The 15,793-nt window shown below is 51.8% G+C and overlaps 1 protein-coding gene across 7 annotated transcripts in view; it reads left to right on the top strand.

Moving 5' to 3' along the window:
• The window catches only part of LOC118625116 (high density lipoprotein binding protein), a 74,040-nt gene that overhangs the window by 40,180 nt on the left and 18,067 nt on the right, over positions 1 to 15,793 (top strand). For 6 of the 7 annotated variants that reach the window (XM_036253455.1, XM_036253458.1, XM_036253454.1 and 3 more), the window contains 10 exons: positions 314 to 378; positions 1,445 to 1,554; positions 2,984 to 3,141; positions 4,157 to 4,372; positions 10,263 to 10,469; positions 10,580 to 10,795; positions 11,286 to 11,492; positions 11,610 to 11,717; positions 13,361 to 13,465; positions 13,777 to 13,855. In XM_036253455.1, the coding sequence (XP_036109348.1) occupies positions 1,479 to 1,554; positions 2,984 to 3,141; positions 4,157 to 4,372; positions 10,263 to 10,469; positions 10,580 to 10,795; positions 11,286 to 11,492; positions 11,610 to 11,717; positions 13,361 to 13,465; positions 13,777 to 13,855 (1,372 nt within the window). In that variant the 5' untranslated portion in view covers positions 314 to 378; positions 1,445 to 1,478. Of the gene's footprint in view, positions 1 to 313; positions 379 to 1,444; positions 1,555 to 2,949; positions 3,142 to 4,156; positions 4,373 to 10,262; positions 10,470 to 10,579; positions 10,796 to 11,285; positions 11,493 to 11,609; positions 11,718 to 13,360; positions 13,466 to 13,776; positions 13,856 to 15,793 lie in introns of all 7 variants that reach the window. The other variant, XM_036253460.1, reaches the window with a different exon arrangement.

Raw genomic sequence — 15,793 nt, 5'->3', positions numbered from 1 at the left:
GGTTTACTTCAAAATGGTTACACTTTAAAAAAAGTCTTAGGGGGTTACTCCCTCAGGGTCCTGGAAGACTTTTGCTCTGAAAGTTCTAGATAGTTCAGATTTTACTGTAATATGTTTTGTTTGAAGCTAATGGCCTAAGAACAGAGCTTCCTTTTTTTTTTCCCCAAGAAAATGACCTAAGTATTGGTAAAGTTTAAATACTATTTTGACCTTTTCTGGTTGGGGGGTGAAAGGGTCTGGTTGGTACAACGCAGATGAATAACTTTCCTCTGGTTTTCTTCTTGCTCCCTCTCTCTGGGCTGGCCCACACCAGCAAAAGCTGGCAGGCTGACACAGGTGGCCTCAGGACGGACTTTCTGGCTACTGACCCTTTTGCTGGTAAGTTAGACCATCCTGTCTGCTGCGTCCTGCCCTGGCTGTGTGTGCTTTCTCCCGTGGTTCTTGAGAGAGCTACGCCCCGCATGAGCTTGTGCACGCGTGCCCTGCAGCTGCCATCTGGCATCCGTCTGTTCTTAACCTTTTTCTTAGATGTGAATTGTGTGTGCTCAGGATTATCTGTGTTTGCATGTTGCTTCTCTTTAATGCAGAGCTTAAGTTTCTTGAACTTGAGGAGAAGTTTAAGTTGTAAAAATTATGCGAAAACTCACTCTTCTAATTTAATTACTTGGCCCTCTTATACTTTCTTGCCAAGATGGTACAAGGCACTTGGTACATAATTGTGTGAAGAGAGGGGTTCCTCCTCCTCATTGTATAGCATGGGTTCATCTAGAGTTAGGGGAGGAAGCTACTACTCTTGGCCTTGGTGTCCTTTGAGCCCTGTTTTCCAAATAAGGGAGCTGTGGCTTTGTGAGCGGGGTCCCATGGAGCCCCACTGAATACCACAGCTCGGCGGGGGGTTCGGGTCCTGCCCCAGCTGAGGAGCTGTTTGCCCTTGTGCCAGGTGTCACCTGCTGCAAGTCCCCTTCCACACCTGGGCAGTCCCTGCTGCTTTTTCTACCACATTGTTGCCACGGAGCATTGTGGGGCTGTGAGCCCAGAGTGTGGACCTTGCCTCCGCTGCTCGATTGGCTCTTTGGCAGCACTTGTGTAGTGCAACTTAAGAGCATCAGAAGGTGTCTGGGTGTTCCAGTTGGCCCCGGTGGTTGGGGTACAGACTGTCTCTGGGGGCCCTGGCATCTTGGATCGATCCTCTCAGAGCCACTGTCTGCTCTACTGCAGGGCAGCTTCTGGGGAGAATTGTCCAAGGACCCTCTTTTATTTGCTTTTTTTTTTATGGTGAGAGTTTGGGTGTAACCTTATTTAGAGGTTGTAAGTGAGGATAGTAAGGTGTAGTTTGCTAGTGAAAGGGAATTGAACCTTGGCTGAAAGCTTACCATTCTCATGGACAGCGGGGAGGTGCCTGTGATTGTGCCTGACTTTCTCCTCCTCTCATCCCCTGCTCCAGTGGACCCGGACCGTGTGTGGGCACACCATCAGCCATGAGCTCCGTTGCAGTTTTGACCCAAGAGAGCTTTGCTGAACATCGAAGTGGGCTGGTTCCGCAACAGATCAAAGGTGACAGCCCCATACATGCTCTTTTTAACTTTTCAAACAGTGTTCTCTCCAAGTCCTTTTCAAGCCTGTAGAAATGCCTTTGACCGTGTAGCTGTGAGGTAGGGCCAGGGCCCACCTGTCCTGTGCACCTAGTGTTGCACTCCCCTAGTGTGTGGGGTGGAGCTGGCCGGGAGGGATGGGTGAATCTGGACTCAGTGAGGTTAAAATGTGGTTTCTGAGTTACTAAAGCACCTGGCCACAACCAAGAACCATCACCCAGGAGGACTATGTCTAAAACATCATCATTTCAACCTGTCTCTAACGTAGAAAGGAAACTGATGCTCAATGTCTGTTCTTCAGCATCTGTTCTCAGCTCACCACGCAGGACTTGATTTGCAACCAGATTTTCATCTCGCCCTTCGTCTGCATTTCCATTTCATACCGTTTTCTATTTCAGGTGGCTGCAGACATTCTTAAGATTTTGAATAACAGAATCGGGTATTAGTTGTTAAGTTTAACGTAATTTACACTGAAAATTCACTTTGCCAGTCGCTCAGGCCGCCTTTCAGGTGCTCCTTTCTGGGCAGTGGAGGCCTGGACACTGCTGCGCACTTTGATTCTGCCTGCCTGCAGGACTGAGTCTTCCTGGCCAGCAGCCCTGTGGGGTCCACATTGTGTCCCTGTCTAGATGAGGGACAGGTGCAAGGTAGTGACAGAACCCAAGCGTGGCCAGCTCGCGTCTTTATTGGCATTTGGGGAGAGCTCGGCCACGCAGCCAGAAGTCTTGAACCCAGTCGGTGTAGGCCTGTGTGATTCCAAAGGTCATCTCCCCGCTCTGTGCGCGCACATTCGCAGTGGGTTTTATCAGGCCCTGGCCTGGCCTGGCCAGACACTGCTTGGCCTGGGCACCTTGCTGATCCCAAGCAGTCCCGCTCCTGCTTTCACAGAGCTGTGGACAGCGGGGCGGGGGGTTGGTAGTGATGAGGGGCCCTGATGTCCAGGGCTTGCTGCTCCCTGCGGAAGGTGGGCAGTGACCGGAACAGTGCCCACTGGAGTGCTGTTGACGTTGTGCATGGCACAGGCCGTGCCTGGCAGCAGAGTTACTTGGTCTGCGAATGTGAGGGCCAGCTCTGTGCCACCACTGTCCTAGTTGTGATCTTTAAAAACACAGGATGAGAAGTGTCTGGGGCAAGGCCTGCCTTCAGAGGAAGGCTGCCAGGGCAGGGCCTTGCCCCCAGGTTCAGAGCTTGGTCTCTGCGGTTCACACGCTGGACCTGGGGGTGCTGGGCCTGGTGACCTTCTGGGACCTTTCCCATCATTGGATGAGGAGACAGGGAGCTGTCGGTTGAGCAGTTAGTGTTCTTTTTATTGACATTAAAATCTCCGAGTGTTTTTTTCATCTGATACTGAAAGCAGTGTGCTTCCTCTTCATCCGTGTTGCCTGGTCCAGTTGCCACTTTAAATTCAGAAGAAGAGAGCGACCCTCCAACCTACAAGGATGCCTTCCCCCCGCTCCCTGAGAAAGCAGCTTGCCTGGAAAGCAGCCAGGAACCTGCAGGCGCCTGGAGCAACAAGATCCGGCCCATCCGGGCTTCTGTCATCACTCAGGTAGGAGCCGCTCTTCCTCCATCTACCCCAGGAGGAAGCAGGGCGTCTGGTGGAGAGTGCTGGGGGTGGGCAGGGGGAGCTGGCCTTTGGGGGAAACCTGCCCCCCAGGACTGCTCCGTGGAGCCCACAGCCCCATGCTCCCCTGTGTCCCCAGCATCCGCTGCATTGCCACCTCTGCTCCAGCCCCGGAGACTGCCCCTGCCTCCACCTCCCCAGCAGGCTCCCTGTGTCCACCTGGTGTCCCACCGTCTTGAGGCAGTCTTTTCCTCTGCCCCGTGACACCATTTTCTTGGCTGCTTTTCCTTTTCACTGGCCCGTCTCTGCTCCCTGAACCAGGGATGTTGGGGCTCAGCACTTCTCTCTGTGAACTCATGTCAGGTCACAGTTGTTAACTGCCGCCTGTTCGCTGAGAGGGAACCTCCCCAAACCCAGACTCACAGGTTTCTCCTGGTCATCCCAATCTTGTTCACACACGGTTTAGTGTGTCATGCTCAGTCCCATCTCTGTAGAGCAGCTGGGGAACCCGAGATGGCAGTCAGACGTGCCCGCCTGCTGACACCATGTCACCACAGGCTGGGCCGAGGGGCTGACCCCTTCCTTTCTGCCATGCCCCGACTGCTCCCACACCTGCCTTTGCTAAGCCTTTGTCCTCTCACTGCACTCGTTCTCGTCTCCCAGCATGGCTGCTGTGTCTAGACCCTTCAGGAAGGTCCTTCCTGGCCATCCTCAGAGCCCTCTTCCACTTGCCCCACCCGGCCGCTCAGCGCTCTGTGTCCTTCACTGCACTTACTGTCTTTGTGTCAGGTGTAGCTGCTACTTCACTAAAAAGTCGGCGTCGGCCTCCTGACCTTCGACGCTTTTTGTTCCTCTCTTCACTGCTCTCTCGGCCTTCCAGCAGAGGGGGGAGGGTGCTGCTTAGTGGACGAACAGGCTCTGATGTCCAGTGCCTGGACACGGACACGTCTTTCCTTCTCTTCCTGATCTCTCAACCTCCCTTTGGACCTTCTCTGAGCAGGTGTTCCACGTGCCCCTGGAGGAGAGAAAATACAAGGACATGAACCAGTTCGGAGAAGGTGAACAAGCAAAGATCTGCCTTGAGATCATGCAGAGGACGGGTGCTCACCTGGAGCTGTCTCTTGCCAAGGACCAGGGCCTCTCCATCATGGTCTCTGGGAAGCTGGACGCTGTCATGAAAGCCCGGAAGGACATTGTTGCTAGGCTGCAGACGCAGGTGGGTGTCTCCTGACCCTGTCCTCCCACATGGGTGCATTCCAACTTCTCTCTGCCACCAGTGGGGCAGGTTCCCAGTTGGGACAGCAGAATTTGGAGCCTCAGGGCATTTTTAGCGAAATACCACTAACTCAGTAGTAGAACTGGGACACCTCCCATTTGTGCTGTTGGGTGAATGAACTAAAAGTTCAGGGCTGCCCTGGCCGGTTTGGCTCAGCGTTTAGAGCATCAGCCTGCGGTCCGGAGAGACCCGGGTTCGGTTCCTGCTAAGGGCACGTACCTCGGTTGCAGTTTGTCCCCGGCCCTGGTCGGTCGTGCGGGTGGCAGCCACTCGATGTGTCCCTTTCACATCGATGTTTCTCTCTCTCTCTCTCTCTCTCTTCCTCTCTCTCCCTCCCACTCTACCTTAACAAACAAACAAAAAGTGTCCTCGGGTGAGGATAAAAATAAATAAATAAATAAATAAATAAAAGTTCAGGGCTGGCCTGGAGTTCTGAGACACTGGAAAGAAGCTGAGCTCGCTAGACGACAAGGGTGTGTGCCGCGCTGGTGGTCCCACGTGCAGAAGGCGCAGAGGGCCGAGTGTGCTTGTTGTTGGGGCCCATTCCTGGCCAGGCATGGGAGAGCACGTGCTTTGACCCAGTCCCACAGTCCTGAGTGGTCTGTTACCAGAACTGGAATTCGAAAACCATTGCAGTGAATAAGAAACCTGTGGTCCATTTTTCCCTGAGGGGAGTTACTATAAAGACGAAGGTTCTCTGTGTTGAAAATCCTCGGAGTCTCCTGATAGAGCTTTTGCAGGTTCACTTAGATGTGGGGGTCCTTTCCACCTGCTGCTGAGCCCATGAAGTTCAAAGGGGAGCCCGCTCTAGACTGTGTGGTGAAAAGATGGGAGTCTGATGCCGGAGAGGCCACAGGGCCAGGGGTGTAGGTGAGGAGCTCCTCCGCAGCCAGGTGGAGCCTTGGGACCGTTCCTGACCCCATAGACTCAGGGAGTTAGTCATCGAGTGCAGGAAGTGGGGGTGCTTCCCAGTGTGGCTGGTGCTTCCTGACTGCTCTGACCTCTTTTACGTGCTGACGGGTGACTACTTGGATATTTAGTGCCTGGTTGCCAGGTGGGAGAGGGGACATGTGAAAGCATTCGTCCCACAGACTGAGAGGTCCTGGTTCGATTCCCAGTCAGGTCACATGCCCGGGTTATGGGCTTGATCCCCAGTAGGGGGCGTGCAGGAGGCATCCAATCGATGTTTCTATCTCTCCCTTTAAAATCAATAAAAACTTTTTTTTTTCCTCTCAAGAAAGCATTCTGCCCAGCTGGTGTGGCTCAGCAGGTCAACGCTGCACCAAGTGGTCGCCAGTTTGATTCCCAGTCAGGGCACATGCCCAAGTTGTGGGCCAAATTCCCAGTGGGAGGCATGCAGGAGGCAGCTAATCGATGTTGTTTCTCATTGATGTTTCTGTCTCTCCCTCTCCCTTCCTTTCTCGCTAAAATTAATAAAGAAAAAAAAGAAAGTATTCGTCCCTGACCTACTTCATTCTTCCCTGCCCCGCCCCCCCATTATTTTAAAGCAAATCCCAGAGGCATATTCACCTATTATAAATACTTCAGTGTGGTGCCCCTTCATCTTGGTGTGTTTTTACATGTATACAACCACTTTGCTGTTAACTCACTTATTAAAATTAATAATCTCTTAACATGCCCACATCCCACTCTGTCTGTGTACGGACGTCATTCCTCAGTGTGTGAGTCTGTGCACGTGGCCTGCCCGCTGGTGTGCCGTCGGCCCGAGGCCTTTTGCTCTCCAGCAGTGCATCTCCCTCCGTTTTTAATGTCCGTGGGTTTTTGAGGGACAAGCAGGTGTCTGGTTTGTTCCACTGTCCGTTATTATTTTCTGTCCACTGGTGATTAGGTGTAGATGCTTGCTTACTTTCATGAACTTGTTACTTTGGTGAGGAAACTTCTGGTGTGCTGTTGTACTTGGTGTTGATTCCAAGAGTGATCTGTAGACGGAGGTGTCTTCAGCTGAGTCCATCCATTTGAAAGTTCCCAGCCCATCCTGCAGTGCTGGCCTGGTGCGTCGCTGTGGTCAGCAGGTGTTCTGTGAAGAGCTGCCCCTGGCAGTTGGAGTGGGAAGGTCAGGTCCTTTTCCCTGCCCTTTAATGTCTACACTGAATTGGCCCTCTCGCTGCACTGGTGATCCATGATTCTTTTTCATGTCATTGGAACTTTTTTTAAAATGGGTTTTAAGTGATTTTTAGAGGGAGAGAGAGAGAAACATCAGTTGGCTGCCTCCTGCACCGCCCCTACCGGGGATCGAGCCCACAACCCGGGCATGTGCCTGACAGGGGATCGAAACAGCAGCCTTTCTAGTGCACAGGATGACGCTCAACCACTGGGCACCTGGCCGGTCAGGACTCCTGATGAGTGTGTGTTCTTCGGGCTGCAGTCGCCGCAGCTTCGGCCAGGGGCTGGACCTCTCCCCATTGGCTTCCTGCAGCTTTCTGGCGAGACCATCCACCTCTGTCCATTTCCAGTATCTAGCAGACATGTGGACTGACCTTAACCATGTCCTTCCACAGACTAAAGACTGCTTTTTGTTCGAAGTATTCTCAGCATTTGTAGTGGGAAGTTCCTTGAGTTACGGATCTTCTAGTTAAGGTGAAGGGTTTTGGGTTTTACAATCATTCTTCTCCCTTTTCAGGTTAGGCTATCGTCTTGATAAGTAGGTGGTTCGTTTGCGTTAGTTTATCTTCCATTTCTTAAACTTACATATCCCTGGCCATTGTGTCTCAGTTGATTGTTGTCTTGTGCACCGAAAGGTCGCCAGTTTGATGCCCAGGTTGTGGGTTCAATCTCTGTCAGGGTGTTTGTGGGAGGCAACTAATCAGTGTTTCTCTCCCCCTCCCTTTCTCCCACTCCCTTCTTCTCCCTCCCCGTCTCTAAAATCAATAAAAAATAGCTATTTAAACATTCCATGATTGCACAGTCAGCTGTGCGGTCAGGTACATGCAGAGCCAGCCTCTTGCCCTGCCCCCACCATTCATGCTGAACGGGGTTCTTAATCTGTGGTGCATCCTTCCTGTCCGGATTAGAGAATAGGAGCCGGAGACTGTCCTGCACCTTCTTTTCCCTGCATGTTTTCTGGAGGTGTCGGAGTATCGGCACACAGTGGCTTTCCTGGAGTCCTTGTGCAGCCGTGGGACGCGGTGCATGGGGATTGATTCAGGCATTCCTGTTGATGGCATTTGGGTGGCTTCCCAGCTTATGCTGTGACTCCTGGGATTATGTCACGAGAACCTTGTGCACGTGCTGTTTCCTATTTTATCCAGCGTATCTCGGGGTCGGTTTCCTAGAAGTGAGTGGCCAGGTCAGCGGGTGTAATTCTGCCCTGACAGCCAGGTCCCTCCCTTGGGGCTGTGCCCTTGTGCCCCACAGCTTCCTCGAGGCCTCGCCCGGCCAGCCGGTGCGTTCGTGTTCTAGGCTGAAACGCAGCTGAGTAAACTATCATTTGCATTGTTCTGATGAGCAAGTTTGAACATCTTCTCATGTCCCAGGACCTCTCACTTCTGTGCACTGTTTGTCCCCTGGCTGTCCCGTCAGCGTGGAGGTGGTGGGGCTCTGGTCCTCCAGGCACGTAACGGATGCTCGCTCCCCATTTGCACTTGTGTTTGACCACATGTTCTGCTTTGAGAGATTGATTAGCCCTGGCTGGTGTAGTCTAAGGCACTGCATGGTTTGCTGTTTTGAGTCATTGTCAGGAAAAGTTTTTCACATAGGTGTTGTAAAAATGTTTATTTGTATTTTCTCTGGTGCGTGTAAGGGTGCTCTTATATTTCAGTTCCTGCTCTGTGGGATTTATTGTGAATGGTACAGGGTTCACATCCAATTTCACACGTTCCCAGATGCCTTTCCGTCACCAGCACCATGTTAAAGCAATTTTTCTCCACTGATTTGAGTGGCTGTATCGAGTCCTTATTGTCCATATGAACTTCGATCTGTTCCCGGGTTTTCCTTCTGAGCCCTTGGTCTCGGTGCTGGTGGTCACTCCCGTGTGTGGCGCGGTGTTGACCATCTCCTGTGCTATTCCTCAGGGTTTTCCTGTCTGTTGTGTTCTTCTTTGTTTTATGTGCAAGCTTTCTAATCAGCTCTTTGCTAACAATTGCATTAGACCTTCTGTGAGGTGTTTTCTGATTTCTAATGCCTGTGTTTCACCTCTTGTGCTGGCTGGGAGTTCAGTTTTGTTGTCTTTTTCCTTTTCTTTGCCTGTTGGAAATGGGTGGTCTTTTCCATACGTCTTCAACCAGTTGCTTTTAGCTAAGGTAAAGCTGTTGTTGATTTCCAGTCTTGGCCAGTGGGGCTCAGTTGGTAGAGCGTCTTCCCGTACACCAAAAGGTGGCAAGTTCGATTCCCAGTCAGGGCACATACCCAGGTGGCAGGTCTGATACCCGGTCAAGGCATGTACCTGAGGCAACAGATCAATTTGTCTCTCTCACATTGATGATTCTCTCTCTTCCCCCACCCCTTACTTTCTCTAAAATTAAATAAAAAATAATTGTTATTAAGAAAAGAAAACTGTGGCCTTCTGGGTTCTGGTGTTGCCTCCCTGTAGACAGTGAGAAAAACACGATAAAGCAGCGGTTTCCTGGAGTTGCTGGTGGTGCAGGCAGGTGCTGTCCTGTCCTGCCTGTGTCCTCTCGTGGGGACAGGCTCCAGTGCAGGTCAAGTGGTGTGGGGGCAGAGCGTGACCTTGTGAGCACTTTCCCACGAAGTACAGCTTTTGGCTGAGGTACGCGTGCATTTTTGTCCTGTTGAAGACGGCGGTAAAAGTCTGCCTGTGGGTGGATCTGGACCTGCGCAGTTCATGCCTCGGTTGCTCAAGGGCCAGTTGGCTATCCATCAATCCGTTCGCAAATTTTTATCATGGGTGGATTTAAATTTTGTGGAGGCGATGATTTGATTTTTTTTTTCTTCATAGATCTGACGGTATGCTGAATTATATAACTGGCTTTCCTAATATTGAACCATCTTTAGAATAAACCGCATTTGATCATAATGGAGAAGCCAGTGGTCTCAGGCTCTGCGCCAGTTGGAACGTGAGGACCTTACTGCCTCTGATACCATCTAACATTTCTGTGGTGCCCTTGGAGAGGGGTCAGCTCGCTCATCTGTGCTTCCTGCTGGGCCTGAACACTTTTCTTCTGTTCTTGTTTTTGTTTTCAGTTGCTGTTTGTTTTTTCTGCAGTTAGACTGGAAACCCCTATCTTCCTCCAGCTTTCTCTAACCTCAGGGAGCTGGTTGATTTCTGGCCGTTTGACTCATGGGATGAGGGGTTTGGATCATTTCCTTTTTTTGTGTTAGTACCCAAATGAGTTGTCTGGTTTTATTGTTGCTGCTGTTTGTTTCTTTTTTTATTTTTATTTTTCCAGATAGAGTGGTAGGGGGAGGGAGGGGAAGAGAGAGAAACATTGACGTGAGAGGTACACATTGATTGGTTGCCTCCTACACAACCCTGACCAGGGTTGGGGATTGAATCACACCAAGGTACATACCCTTGACCAGAATCTAACCCATGACTCTCTGGTCTGCAGGCCAATGCTCTAACCGCTGAGCCCAACTTGGCAGGGCGAGTTGTCTTTTAAATGGTTATAAAGGAGATAGGGAGAAAGGGAAAAGATAGCCCAGTACTCCAGAAACAGAAATTAGTCTGGTCATTCAGTGTGTCCCTGCCTTCCTACCATGACCCAGCAGGAATCACCAGTGTGGGAAACAAGACAGACGGACTTAATGTGTGGGTGAAAATGGTATTGTAACCAGAGCAAATTGCCGTGGAAAATCCTGCTTTTTCAGAATCCATGAGCCCTTTGTTTTTTTGGTTCTCTACCTATCATAGGCCTCAGCAACTGTTGCCATTCCCAAAGAACACCATCGCTTCGTTATTGGCAAAAATGGAGAGAAACTACAAGACTTGGAGCTAAAAACTGCAACCAAAATCCAGATCCCACGCCCAGATGACGCGAGTAACCAGATCAGGATCACTGGCACCAAAGAGGGCATTGAGAAAGCTCGCCACGAAGTCCTGCTCATCTCTGCCGAGCAGGTGAGGCCGCTGGGCCTGGTGTGTGTGCAGCCGCTCCACCTGAGGCGGGAAGGCCCTTTGTCCTCAGGCGGTGCCCAGACCTGCGCTCAGCTCTGTCCTTGACTTCCCAGGACAAACGTGCTGTGGAGAGGCTGGAAGTGGAGAAGGCGTTCCACCCTTTCATCGCTGGACCTTACAACCGACTCGTCAGTGAGATCATGCAGGAGACAGGGACACGCATCAACATCCCTCCGCCCAGTGTCAACCGGACGGAAATCGTCTTCACTGGGGAGAAGGAGCAGCTGGCTCAGGCCGTGGCTCGGATCAAGAAGATCTATGAAGAAAAGGTACTGTTGGGAGGAAGGAAATCCCCGTGAGCAGGAATAGAGAGTGGCCTGGGCCAGTGCTGCTGCTTGGCCTTCGTCCCGGAAAGTGGCTGAGCTCTGCTAGAGGCTGCCGCTGTTCCCGCCCTTGCTGGGCTCTGGCTGGACGCACCGCTCACAGCAGCCACGTGTTTGAGGAGCCGAAGCCGCTGGCTCCACTGGGTGACGCTGAGGTCCAAAGCTTGTTCCTTAATGTGGGGAGAGGACTTGGTATTTTTAGTTCTTCCAAGTTTCAGCCATCAGTCTGGGCTTAATTTAAATGAATTCTCAGGTGATTCTTCTGAGGAGAAAACCCAATTCTTGATGAGGGATTGGGGTTTCTGGGATTGGCTGGTCATCATCTCCCCTCGGGAGGCTCAGCAGCTGTAGTCTGGGCCGTGTCCTGCTCCCTGCCTTTTTGATGCCAGGTGCCCCTCCCGTGCCTTTCTGATGTCCTTACGGTCCTCTTACTTAGAAAAAGAAGACCACGACCATCGCGGTGGAGGTGAAGAAATCCCAGCACAAGTATGTCATCGGGCCCAAGGGCAATTCCTTGCAAGAGATTCTGGAAAGAACTGGAGTTTCTGTGGAGATCCCACCCTCCGACAGTATCTCTGAGACTGTGATACTTCGAGGCGAGCCTGAAAAGCTAGGGCAGGCACTGACTGAAGTCTACGCCAAGGTAACTGCCTCCCAGGTTTGGTCGGGGTGCTTGTGTGCCCTGAGCCCACGGAGAGCCCTGGTGCTCAGGCGGCCTGGACGCTGCGACCACAGCTGGTTGGTCTGCTTGTTTCCCTAGGCCAACAGCTTTACTGTCTCCTCCGTCTCCGCTCCTTCCTGGCTCCACCGTTTCATCATTGGCAAGAAGGGGCAGAACCTGGCCAAAATCACTCAGCAGATGCCAAAGGTGAGGGAGCATGACAGCTGGTGCACGGGGTTGGCCATGCTCTCTGTCATCTGTTGCTGACCTTTGTTCCGGTGTTGCTGTGCATGCTGTTGGTGCCTTTGGAGACTGCATGGTCTTGTAAATGTCTCTGTCGTTCTTTTGGTCTTTTTAGCTAAAGAGGGTGAGTGTTGCTAGGTTCAGTTAATATAGTAAGAAATACCTCAGCCCTGCTGGTGAGGCTCAGTGGATTGAGCATCATCCCATGGTCGATTCCCAGTTGGATTCTCCAGTAGGGGGCATGCAAGAGGCAGCCAATAATGTGTCTCTCTCACGTCCGTGTTTCTCTCTCTCACTCCCTTCTTGCTCTCTAAAAAGTCAGTAAAAGCTTATTTAAAAAAAAGAAACACGCCCTGGCCGGTTTGGCTCAGCGGTTAGAGCGTTGGCCTGCGGTCCGGAGAGACCCGGGTTCGGTTCCCGCTAAGGGCATATACCTCGGTTGCAGTTTGTCCCTGGCCCTGGTTGGTCGTGTGGGTGGCAGCCACTTGATGTGTCCCTTTCACGTCGATGTTTCTCTCTCTCTCTCTCTCTCTCTCCCTCCCTCCCACTCTATCTGTACAAAAATTGGAAAAGTGTCCTCGGGTGAGGATAAAAAAAATAAATAAATAAATAAATAAATAAATAAAAAGAAACACCTCATTTAGTTACTATGGTGTAATAACTTTCTAATTGTAACGTCTAAATTCTGAAGAGCAAAATTTGCACACTGTGAAATGTGGGGCTCGTGGCCTTGTACTCTGCGCCTGTCCTGGAAGCCTGTGTTGTCCCCAAGAACTTGAGCAGATGGAGACACCAGCGGTCACACCACGGTGTGGGACTCCTCTTCTATGTGGGTGTCATTTCCGATTGTCCCCATTGCCACTGGACATCTAGATCAGAGTCCTGGCTCGCACTGGCACTCCTGCGGCCGTCTCCTGCAGAGTCACTTCAGCCTGTGTGACAAGCAGGAGTGCGGCGGCCTCGTCTGGAGCCCTCTCGGGTGGGTGTGCCTGGTTAAAATTCTGCCCCTCTTCACTGTCTCTCTTTTTTGTTGTTAATCCTCACCCAAGGATATTTTTCCATTGCCTTAGAGTGGAAGGGAGGGAGGGAGAGAGAGAGAAAGAAACATTGATATGAGACACATCAATTGGTTGCCTCCCACATGACCCCTACCAGGGCCTGGGATTGAGCCTGCAACACAGGTACGTGCCCTTAATCAGGAATTGAACCCGCATCTTTTCAGTCCTTGGTCTGATGCTCTAACTGCTGAGCCACATCGGCCAGGGCGTAAGCTGTCTCATTTTTGATGCGACCAGGTGGGAGTGGGCGTTCTGCGGCATGAGAGTGACATGAACACGTGTGCTCAGGTATCGTGGGCTTTAAGGCCGTGGTTTTGGTGGCAAGCACAGCGTTAAGGACTTCACAGTTTCTGCTTTCTGTGAAGGAAAGATGATCAGACCACATTTAGTACCAAAACAATGGTTGGCCCTCAGGCCCCTCTGCAGCGTGGGGGGACGTGCATTCTCGCGCAGCACTGGGATCGACTGCTGCCCCGGGGAGTGCCATGGGTCTCGGGTCACTGCCGCTGTGCCGTCCCGTGTTCACGGTCGCTTATCTTGGCATGGTAGGTTCACATCGAGTTCACAGAGGGCGAGGACAAGATCACCCTGGAAGGCCCCACAGAGGACGTGAATGTGGCCCAGGAACAGATCGAAGCCATGGTGAAGGACTTGGTGAGGCCCTGGGAGTATTTGGAGTGCTGGTGAGCTGGGGGTGGGCTGTCACCGTGTCGCCTGGCAGTCGGGCTCACATGGGTGGCACGGAGACAAGAGAGTGGCTCAGTCAGTGAGCGGTGGGTTCTGAGACGAGCTGGCGAGAGTCCTGGAGAGGCATGGAGAAGGACGTATTTTAAAGAGGGGTCTTGTGAGGGGCCATAGGGATGAGCTTGCAACTGTCTAGCGGCCGAGCGGTCAGGAAAGGTGGCAGCTGCTGGCTCTGGCCTGTGCCACTGGCCAGCACTGTGGACACGCTCTGTGCCCTGCAGAGTCACCGCATGGACTACGTGGAGATCAGTATCGACCACAAGTTCCACAGACACCTCATCGGGAAGAGCGGGGCCAACAGTGAGTGCCGCGGGCTGTGGGGGCGGGCCAGGAGGGAAGCCGCAGGTACTGGGTGGGAGTCCTTACCCAGTTGTTCGGCCTCGAGCTGAATGTGATCCACTGGGGTGGTTTTCTTAGTCTCCCACAAGGGCCATGTGTCATCCTCCATGTATCAGCTGGAGCTCACCAAGGCGTCAGGCGTTTCTAGCCTCATGCCCAAGTCAGACAACTCAGGGAGGGATTCTGTTGGGCAGCCAGTAACGTGAGCCCAGGTTCAGTGTTGGACTTACCTGTGTCAGGTAGCACAAGGTGGGATAGCACTGGAAACGTGTTAGGGGAGCTCAGCATGAATCCCAGGTTGTGTTTTAAAATCTGCTCCTTGGCTCAGTCGAACTGCACAGCCATGACGTGCATCACAGTGCCCACCAGTTCTGGAGACAGCCCTGTTTCGCTTTCCGTGGGCGGTGAGGGCTAACACCTTCCCTAGGTTGCAAGGACCTCACCTCAGCAGACGTGATGTCTCTGATTGCACTCTCTTTGGGTTGTGCCCTGTGCAGTCCGGTTCTTTCAGAGTACCTGTACGATTGTCACCTGCTTCATTGGGTGTCAGTCGTGTGAGCTCAGAGCATTTTAAGCAACAGGCGATGTGCATGCACTCAGAACAGCTCTGGGCTGCACTCACCTAGACTGGGCCAGTGGCTCGGACCATGCACATACCACGAACTTGCTTTTATTCTCTTCGCTTACTTTGGTTAGCTATAGTGCTTCCTTTTAAAAGTGTGGGGAAATGCAGTGCTTACTCCAACTTCTGGTTTCTGCATCCTAGAAAGTGTGGAACCATTTAGTGTAGTTCAGACAATTAGGTCTGTTCTGTGTCTTTTGGTTCCGCTTAACCCTTATTTTTGTTCATAATCTAAAATCTGCTGCCCAGCTTCTGTGTGCTTGGTTTTTGTCCTGCGTGGTTCTGCCCTGGAACAGCGCTGTCCCCGTCTGTGTCCAAGCCTGTTGGCTCATAGCTGTCTGTGCTCGAAACCCTCCCTGGTGGCCTCTAAAGAGTCTGGCTCAGTGGGCTCGCTGCACAGTGGGCTGGCGCTGCTCCCTTGCTGGTGACAAGGCTTCTCAGAGTGGAGCCTGGATTTCTAACTGTGGGCACTGGGTTCTGTCCAGAGATGGTGCCAAAGGAGGGTTCTCAGCTTCACCTATTCTGCAAAGACTGTGTGGCACCTGAGCTCTGGTGGGGTGTCGAGCAGCAGCATAGTCTCCGTGGGCTCTGGAGTGGTCGGTGGGGTTCTCTCGTTTCCCATTAATGTGAGGGCTTCTGATTTTTTTTTTGGTCTTTGATTTTTACTTATTTATGTTTTTGAGAGGGTTTTTTGTTTGTTTGTTTGTTTGTTTATGGGTTGTTGTTTTTTTGCGATTCCCAAGTGTGCCTCCACATTAGAACCTGCGATCTTTTAAATACAGTGTGTCTTCCCTCAACGTTGTCAGTCCATCCTTGGAAACTGTGACGTTAAGCACAACAAAGTGTTACCAGAGGCTAGTGATGTGAACCAGAGTTGAGTTCCTATGACATTTTTGGTCATTAAAATATCAGCAGGTTTATAATAAAGACCCAAAACACTCCTAATACTAATCATTGAAGTAAATGTGAGCTACACGTGCACTTGGGAAAGATGAATCAAACAAAACAATTACTTTGCACCCACTCATCCCAGGTCAGAGTCCTGGGTGGCCGGAGCCTTTCCCGGCAGCTCAGGGCCAAGGTGGGACCCACCCTGGAGGGTGCTCTCCTGTCACAGGGCCACCCTGTGGGCAGGCCTGTGGGCGGGCCTCCCTCACGGGCATGTGCTCGGGTGGAGGACACCACGTGGACACGCACACACAGGTGACACCGCCGAGAACAGCTTTCTTTTCCTTGTCAACACTGTAACGACAGCATGTTGAACAGAATGACGTCAT

This window comes from Molossus molossus, unplaced genomic scaffold (genome assembly GCF_014108415.1).
Source record: "Molossus molossus isolate mMolMol1 unplaced genomic scaffold, mMolMol1.p scaffold_m16_p_11, whole genome shotgun sequence".
Lineage (NCBI taxonomy): Eukaryota > Metazoa > Chordata > Mammalia > Chiroptera > Molossidae > Molossus > Molossus molossus.
Note: the sequence above shows the minus strand (reverse complement) of the source record. Positions and strands in the feature narration are given on the sequence as shown.